The sequence below is a fragment of the Papaver somniferum genome, chromosome 6, assembly GCF_003573695.1.
Source record: "Papaver somniferum cultivar HN1 chromosome 6, ASM357369v1, whole genome shotgun sequence".
NCBI lineage: Eukaryota > Viridiplantae > Streptophyta > Magnoliopsida > Ranunculales > Papaveraceae > Papaver > Papaver somniferum.
Genome location: NC_039363.1, coordinates 4708018 through 4717554, shown reverse-complemented (window position 1 = coordinate 4717554; position 9537 = coordinate 4708018). Strand labels below are relative to the sequence as shown.

General features: G+C 36.2%; 2 protein-coding genes across 2 annotated transcripts; one reads left to right on the top strand and one right to left on the bottom strand.

Annotated features, from left to right (window-relative positions):
* Window positions 1-3904: 3904 nt before the first annotated feature.
* LOC113285356 (glucose-6-phosphate isomerase, cytosolic-like) lies at window positions 3905-6796 on the top strand. Its single transcript, XM_026534266.1, has 10 exons — window positions 3905-3964; window positions 4082-4160; window positions 4321-4423; window positions 4523-4570; window positions 4692-4787; window positions 4890-4986; window positions 5089-5131; window positions 5791-5921; window positions 6038-6201; window positions 6565-6796. The coding sequence occupies exons 3-7, from the start codon at window positions 4331-4333 to the stop codon at window positions 5121-5123; spliced, it is 369 nt and encodes a 122-aa protein (XP_026390051.1). The 5' UTR covers window positions 3905-3964; window positions 4082-4160; window positions 4321-4330; the 3' UTR covers window positions 5124-5131; window positions 5791-5921; window positions 6038-6201; window positions 6565-6796.
* A 1248-nt stretch (window positions 6797-8044) lies between these two features.
* Window positions 8045-8713, bottom strand: LOC113290364. Its single transcript, XM_026539972.1, has 2 exons — window positions 8374-8713; window positions 8045-8223 (listed from the first exon to the last, which is right to left on the bottom strand). Exons 1-2 carry the CDS (start codon window positions 8711-8713, stop codon window positions 8045-8047), a joined length of 519 nt encoding a protein of 172 aa, XP_026395757.1.
* Between the last annotated feature and the right edge of the window lie 824 nt (window positions 8714-9537).

Genomic DNA, 9537 nt, shown 5'->3' with positions numbered 1-9537 from the left:
AGCCTACACAAAAACAAGTCACGGAAATCTAGATATCAAGATACAATAAAAGAGCTAACACAAGAATGTATACAATGTTAACACCCCTAACTAATGCCAAGAACAATAACTAAGAAGGCCAGTTGCATATGAAGCAACAGAAGAAACATATTACTACCTTAAACCATATGAAGTATGATCCTTTCTGACAGTGGTTGTTCTAACTCTATCACCTCATCAAGACTGTTTGTATTTCTTTACTGTTTTCACAGCATGGTTAAAATCAACTATAGCTTCAAATTGGGAGATTGTATTACTCAAACTACTGAGATAAACATGTCAGCATATATAAAAACTGAACAAAACAAATCACAAGTAAATGGACAATCCAGCTGCAATACCTATTTCTTTCTTCAATTTCCTATGTCCTCCACCTAGATGCAATTCAGAAATGGAATCAAGAACCTGAGATTTCCTACAGCTGAACAATGGAGCACCACAAAAAGTCACATTTGTGTTTAATAGATTTCCCAATTTAGGAAACATGCTGAAATAATATGAGATTCATATGTTAAACTATAATTTGGTCCTAGGGTGATGTAAATGTCATCTTGTAGTGGCAGAAATACCCTTTTGGGACCATATATATAGAAAGAAACCCTAGAAAATATCTTATTTTCAGATTTCCTTTCTTTCTCCTCCTATTTTCAGATCTAGTTTCTCTCTCCCTATTTTTTCTTTTTTCTGTTGCTGCTCATGAAGACGATGAAGAACGACGAAATTTTTTGGTTTATTCGCCACTATTTGTTACTGCTGCTGTTGAATATGTTGATGAAGACGATGGAGATGATGAAGACGACGAATATTTTTGTGTTTCTTCATCACTATTTGTTGCTGCTGCTGTTGAAGAAGATGAAGATAATGGAGTTTTTGAAGATTTTTCTGCTGTTGTGTATGACGAAGAAAAAGAAAAAGATGAAGAAAAGGATGAAGAAAACTAATATAACCTTCAATCTTCATCTTGGATCTTGATTTTTTTGGTGTTGTTAATGAAGATTTGATGTTGTTGCTACTGGTGAAGTCGATGAAGATGATGAAGAAGATGAAGATTTATGCGTTTTGTTGTTGTTGTTGTTGCTGCTGCTTAAGATGAACTTCATTCCCGGAATGAACTTCATTACTGAAATGAACTTCATTTTTGGAATGAACTCTGTTTTATATAAATGAACTCTGTTTTATATAAATGAACTCTGTTTTTATATGGAGTTCATTTCCGGAATGAACTCTGTTTTTTTTAGGATTTTATATGGAGTTCATTTCTGGAATGAACTTTTTTTTTTTTTAGGTTTTTATATGGAGTTCATTTATGGAATGAACTCTGTTTTTTTACCTTTTTATATGGAGTTCATTTCTGGAATGAACTCTGTTTTATATGTTTTCTAAAAAAATAAGTAGAAATTAACATGAGTTCATTTTGACGAATGAACAGCTACAAAAAAAATAAGTAGAAATTAACATAGAAGGGTATTTTTGTCTGTTTAATATTTTAAATAATTATGGACCAAACAATAAAGGCGTTTTCCCAAAGGACTAAATAGACATGTGCCCACCTAAAAAGGACCAAACGATTAGTTTCCCCAAAAAAAACAACCGGACAGGATTCAATTACAATACAAATTACGTAGCAATTTATTTCAAAAATTTACGAAAAGTTGCATCAAACCGAAACTCTAAATAGTTCAGTGTCGCCTTTTTCATCATCCAAATTGACATGACCAACGTCTAGGTGTTTAGCAACGTTCGACAAACCCTCGTTGTGATACGATTTACAAACAAAGTAGAAAATCGTTTGGATTACAAGAGTAAAATGGATCAAAACCATCAGAGACAAAGAGCAAGCTATTCCAACATACATTTTACGCTCTAAAGTCAATATGTCTCCGTAAACCACCAGCAATGAGAACGCCAATATAACACCAGACAAAGCGACATGAAGCACCAGAAAAACAGCAGAAGACACCCAAACTTTACCTTTAATGAGTTTCATACTCTTTCCCAGTGCTTTTCTACCGTAATCGTCTTCCAATACCGAGATTACCATTGCAACACTTAAAACATTCTCCACGTAAACTGATCCGATCATGAAAGGGATTAATATACAAATACCAAATATCAGAACTTTATTTTTCCTTTGACCTTCATCATTGACGCCGAGGAAAAACCAAAAAAACAGGGAAATAGCTACGCCGGTGTATATAGCCCAGACAAGGAGACACCATAAAAATGTTACAATAAGTCTGCCCCATACCTTTGGAAATACCTTGATGACTCCCATGAATGTTATATCTCTGGATGTATAGATACAAGCAACAGTGTACACTACCGTAGAGATTGACATGAGTATCAAAAAGAGGTTGAAGATCGCGTAGATGCTTCGATAACCAATGAAGTAGGAGACTTGGAGTGAAGATAAAAGATGAGTGGTTAGTGGAAGGAGTATAACTAGACCGATCTGTGAGAAGATTTTTTCCCTTGAGAATGTAATCTTGAATGCTTCTTGATACATGCCAAAAAAGCCCATGGATTTGTTTGCTGGTTCTCTATTCATGATTCTGCAAGTCTTGTGAAAATTAGTTTACAGAAGGATAAGCTTATGAATATGAAATTAAACTACTTTTAGTTCCGTAACCAATATATGTATATGTGCACACATCAATGGTTGAATTTCTGATAGACTATTTTGAGATTCAACTTCAAAATTAAAGATCGCCGCGTTGGTTAGAAAAAGTCAGAACCTTGCTAGCTAACCGTGTTTTAACGGATCAACACGGACTGAGGGAACAAAGAACAGTAATGCAAGAGGCATTGTGCACTTAATTCGGGGACCTCTGCATGCATGTCAAGTGGGGTGCAAATTAATTACTGTGAAAAGCATATCTACTTTTAGTTCCGTAACCAATAGTTTCATTAATGCTCGATCATTAGTGAATAAAATGAATGCCAACATTGCAGGCTATGAATGATTCTGCCGTTAGTGAACACATGTATGGTGCTACGCTGCCTCTACAAAGGGTGCCAGACATGTTTTGAGTCGCGAGAGTCCGCTACATATTCAACGGAGCTTCAAATGGTCCCCCACTTTTGGGTGATTTTTAGACTTGGTTGGTGGTTCCATTTGCTGAACGGGACGTACGTTTTTTCCCCATGTTCGCCAGATTAACCCAGTACAGTCAGAGGTGTAAATTGGGCTGTGCCACCACGAGCACAGCCCATCCCAGCACGTTAAAATTTGAGCCCAGCCCAGCTTAGCACGTGATTTAGTCTAGCACGGCACATCATGTTAGTTTCTTGGGTTATGCTGGGTTAGCCTAATCGGCATAGTAGGACAACACAACACGCGGCACGGATAAACACGTGTCCCATCCCAGCAAGTTAAGAAAGTACGTCATAGCATGCACAAGTACACCATATAACAAGGCATAATATAACACATTTTGTGTATATTTCATAATAGAGTCACTATTTTAACTAGTTTTTGACATTTTATGCTGACTTATTTTTATAACACATACTACAAAACTAAGGGCTTCTAGGTACTGCCATTTCTTAGAAAAACGTCCCTAAAAAGTAATAGTAGGGACGGTCCAACTCTAGCCGTCCCTAGTGATGTATATTTGGGACGGCAGACACAAAACCATCCCCATTGTTCTATTAGTAGGGACGATATGCATCTGAGCATCACTGCTGGTCCGCTAGTTGGGACGAACCTTCTAGCCGTCCCAAATAAGCAGATTCATCCGACGGTTGTGGTTACATCGTAGGTAGTTTAACCATCTTACCCCCAAAACCACAATGAAACATTTTCCCAATCTTTTCTTTGTTCTTCTTCGACAATTTTTTTTCCCCAATTATCTGTCTTCATCTTCTTCCTCTGCTGTAAAAACTTCCCCTGTGATTTCCCCCTGTGAGCGGTCTCTCGATCTAGGTCTCGAATTAGTTCGTGTTAGCATTTCTCATTTAAATCTCTTTCTCCTTCTCTTTGAATCTCACGTAGATTTGTTTTTAGGGTTTCAAATTTGTTGTATGTGGTTTTTGATTTTAGGGATTTCAAAATTAGAACTACAATTACAAGAGCAGACGCAGACTCTTCCTACCTCCATTTATTTTGGATTTGAATTCAGGTAAATTCTTATATCAAATCTCAATTATAAGACACGATATGAGCAATTAGTGATTTTTTCAACGAGTTAGTAATACTGATATGGAAAATCTCTCTTTTATTTCCCTAAAAATGTTTACAAATAAGTCAAATCACAGCTTATTTACATTGATTTGTGTTAGTGCTCTAAAAATGTTTCGCAAAACCATTGATGGGTTGTTTTTGGATTACTCATCGCAATGTGGTAATCAGGACACCATGGCAAAACTGTTGGAGCTGGCTGAGGTGAGTTTAGCTCATCTTCTTACCGATTTTTTCTTTTAGAGGAGACGTATTGATAGTTTTCAGTAGTTTTGATGGCACTACTCTATGTTTACACTGTAGGAAGCACATCTCAAAGAAAAAATTGGCAAAATGTATAGCGGAGAACATGTAAGCTGACATCCATACTGACTATTCAAATCCAGTTGAGAATATTGAAGTTTAATTATATTATTGGCAACCTCAAGCTTGTAATGCTATTTCAGTTCTGATTGTTGGATGGTGCCAACAGATAAACAGCACTGAGGATAGATCTTTTCTCCATGTGTCTCTACATGCTCCAAGAGATGCTGTTATGTCCAGTGATGGCATAAATGTAGTTCCAGAGGTTTGGACAAGATCAACGAATTCAGTGAAAAAATTCGCGGTGGCTCTTGGGTAGTGCTAGTTTATATTTGTATTGATACGACTTGATTTTAATCTTATACAGATTGGAGCCACGGGGAAGGCATTGAAAGATGTTGTAGCTGTTGGAATTGGAAGCAGCTTTTTAGGTCCTCTCTTTGTACACACTGCACTTCAGACAGGTTTGTTTGTGTTGTGCACTCTTATCTATTGAAGTTGTGTTATTATCTTGTTGTGCAACTTGTTGATAATCAATTTGTTTTTCCTACATCGTACATTTGTAGATTCGGAGGCTGTGGCCTGTGCAAAAGGACGCTAGTTGCGTTTGTAAGTAGTCAAATTGCGATTTTTGTCTGTGTGTTTTCATTTTCACGAACATCGTATGTGTGGGGGTAGCTAGATAGAGTTTGTCACAGACCTGCAAAGAAGTTTAGCTTGTTGTGTTCATTGGACCTTTAGTCTATACTGGATACAACCAAATTTGCCAGACTAACCACTCTCTTTGAGGTTATTTCTTTATCTCATAAGTAGGTTCAACTTTTTGTCTGTCTCTTGATCCCATTAGTCCTATTCCGGATACAACCAAGTTTTCCAGACTAATCACGGGTGATATTTGTGATGAGGATAGAAAAGACGGCTGTGATAAAAAGATGGTTATTATCCTCCTATTTTCAGAAATTTTAATTTGTAACCAGTTTGTGCACAGACACAATTTTTGACTACTTAATAATCTTTGAAGAGCAACATCCGTATATAAGTTGATTCCTAAATAATATTCCATATTGTTTTCATTACCTGGAGATGCATTTTAGGAGTTGAAGGAGAAATAATATCCCCATTGCTCTTGCCTGAGAGATAGAAGTCATAGTTTTGTACTTCTGCTGCTGTGTATTTATCCATGTTCTTATTAGCCCTTTCATCTTTTACCCACTAGCGTAAGGCTCACAGTAAGCATCGTTTGTTATTATTGTTTTGTTTTGAAACAGAAGTTGGCGGTGAAGAATAAAGAAAATAAGTCCAAACAAACAGTTCAACAAACTGGCGGCTCCAAGCTTTTACGAGTTAAACAAGAACAGGAAGATTATGAATATCCTCTGTTTCGTCTTTGGAATCTGTGGTAGGTTTATAAAAATTCAATCATTAGCTAAATTGCTTCTTTCTTTTTGTTATTTGTGTATGTGATTTTCTTTGTTGATATCGTTAATTATGGAGTATGATGTCTCTCTGAAACAGGGAATGCAACTGCTCGAGGTATCCTACCAAACCCATATCCAACTCGTTTGATTACGTGGTTACGTGATAGGAAATGCGGAAATGTGGAAGCATTTGGGAGCTCGATGGAAATTTTGGTTCCATGTGCCAACGGTATGGGCCTTATCCCAAATGTTCTAATTGAGGTGAGTTAGAACTTCTCCAAAGGCATAACACAAACTAGAAATGCAAACCCATAAACTGAGTATTTATTCCTCCATCCATGTCCCACTATTCTTTACTGTTATGCCCTATTTGATTTGTTCATTTCCATTTTCTAGTAACCATGAACTGAGTATGTAAGTTAAGATGCCATTTGTTTAGTTATTTTCAGTAAATAAAGATTTGAGCCTACGACAACCTGAGATGCTGATAATTTAGTTCTAGGAATTTTCTTTTATTCAACTTTCACTCTACAGTGAGGCACACTTATCTAGGTTAGATACTTCGGTTTCGTTCTCCGTGTACATCGATCGATGACGTTCTATACTAACTTTGGTTTGTTGCAGAATTTCGACAATGATAGATGGTAGGAATTAAATGCTGAGGAGCAATAACGGGTCGTTCTGGAGCAGAAGCAATCAAATACATTCCCAATGTAGGTGGTGCACCATTTGTGTCCAAGTTGTGTACAACTTTGGTAGTATGAGAACAACACCTTTTGATTGTTTTTGCAGAGTTTATATTTTTTGTTGTAAGAGACTTGTTGATGCAAAATGACTGGGTCATTTTTGTGAACTTGATTTCATGAATGAGAATGTATTTTGGGACGAAATGTTGTGTGAATGAATGTATTCTGCCAAAGAAACTCAAATAGTACATTTCCAAATTTTCAAACTTTAGCAACGCTTTCGAGCGTTACTATTAGGTAATTATGCGACCGTTAGAAATTTGCCTCTAGGGACGCTTTGGTTAGCGTCGGTAAAAACATTTGGGACGAAATCCCGAAACCGTTCCTACAGACAAAATCCGTCCCTAAAAGTATTAGTGACGGCCTATCAGAACCGTCCCAAAAAGGCAAAGCCGTCCCTAGTAGTATTAGTGACGGTGGATCTAGGGACGATACAATAAACATCCCAAATACCTTTTGGGGACGCCTTTAGGATTTTTGGGACGTTTTTGTAGTATTAATACCTAAATATTTGGAAAATATATTTCATATCGTTGTTATAATGTCGTTACCTACATTTGACTAGAACATTAATTTACATGAAAATGATCTAATTTTATATTTGATGGGGTATTTCTTTTTTTTTTTTTAAATAAACTTGTTAATTTTACTTGAAATAATTTCTGAAATAATTTCAAATGATATTTTGTCTATTTAGATTCTCTTGATAATGTCCGACTTAATGTATACCATTAAGTGATTTCAAATTGTTTATAACACGTGTGCTAGCACAGCACGACATAACATGTATATTTGTGTGTTGTGCCTAGCTTTTGACTAGTAAAGCACAACACACACAACACGTTTAAATCGTCGACACAACACAACACCTCACATGGCACGTGAAGCATTTCGTGTGTTGGGTTGTGCCAGGCCGGCACGTTTTACACCTACAGTAATGGTTTTCACTCGTTTTTGATTTACTGACCAGGTACACATTATATTATTCACCAAGGAAAAATAATTTTTTTAAACTACTGTTGTAAACACGTGGTTGAATATCTAGGATAAATCGCATTTATCATCTGATTGTCCTTGTCTCTAGACACAGATTAATGATAACAACCAGTAATTTTGAGAAAAAAGGGATTTATTTTTCTTTTGTGTACATTCTTTGAGACTTCGGAGCAACAAAATCTTTACATCCTAGTTTAAAAAGCATAAACTTTCCTCCACCACATTTTTTTGTTGTTGAATGCCATTCCAGATACCTCTTCCTTTAGGTAATGATGTATCTTTGACTAATAATGCAGAGGGTTTCCCTTGTCTTTTTGACTGAATGATCTTTCTACATAGTTGTTTTTTTCAGGAGAAAACCTCTAAGTCCATTTAGCAATAAGAGCTCTGTTTGTTTGCTTGAGATTTCTAATGCCAAGTCCTCCTGCCTTCTTTGGAATACAAGCTCTTTTCCATGCAATCCAATTAATTTTCTTTTTTCCAGCTGAAGTGCCCCATAAGAATGCTCTCATTATTTGAATAAGTTTCTTTTCTACTTTAACTGGCATTGGGAACAAGGACATGAAATAGATAGGTAAACTAGAGAGAGTTTTCTTGATGAGAAGTATTCTACCTGCTTTTGTAAAGTATCTCCTTTTCCATGGTGCTAACTTTTTTAGGAACTATTCTATCACCACATCCCAAAGAGAACAATTTCTGCATGTAGCTCCAACTGGAAGACCCAAGTATTTGAGGGGAAAATCTTCAATCTTGCAGTGTAGGATCTCAGCAACATCTTGAAGATTATGATTTGCTCCAATGCTTATCACTGAGATCTTAGTCAGGTTCACTAGCAATCCTGTAACGCCTTCAAAAACTTGTAACACAATTAACAAATTTTCAGCTTCCTCAACTGTGCCATTTAATAACACTATAGTGTCATCAACATACTGTAAATAAGACACACTGATCTTGTTGTTGATGGAAAATCCAGAGGTCATGTTCAATTCCACTGCTTGTTTCATCAGTTTTGTAAAGATTTCAGCTACCATTATAAACAGAAAAGGAGAAAGAGATTCTCCTTGTCTCAGACCTTTTTGGGGTTTAAATCTTTTTGTGGAGCTTCCATTCACCAAAATTTAATGTGGTGCTGATAATACACACCGCATAATCCGTTTTATCCACTTAATGACAAATCCAGAACATTGAAGAACACTTTGAATTAATGGTGTGCCAGCTCACATTATCAAAGGCTTTTTGTATGTCCAGTTTGCAGGGGATACCAGGAGATTTGATTTTCAATCTTGAATCAATGAGTTCTCCAGCAATTAATATACCATCAACTATTTGCTTGTATTTTATGAAAGCTCCCTGATTTTCAGTACTAAGTTGAGGAAGAACTGTTTTTCAATCTTTGTGTAAGAACTTTGGAGATCACTTGATAGACACTATTGACCAAATTAATTGTTCTAAAGTCTTATGGAGATCCAATTTGTTCTTTCTTGGGAATTAAGCTTATAAATGAGCAATTTATTCTCCAATCTAATCTCTCATTCTGCTGAAACTCCCTTATGACCTCCATGAAGTCCTTTTTAATGACTTGCCAAACAACTTTGAAGAAGTCCATATTTTAACCATCAGGTCCCGGGATTTGTTTAGCTTGAAATCTTTGATTGCAGTCCATACTTTTTCTTCAGAAATTTGTCTCTCAAGCCATAAGCTTTCTTGATCTGAGATTTTTGTGAAGTGATCATTCAGTTTCGGTCTCAGAGTGTGGTTGTCTTGAAACAAATTATAGAAGTAGCTGGAGATTTCATCTCTTATATCTTCTTGATAGAAATTATCCTCACCATTGATTACCATTTTCTGAATTGTG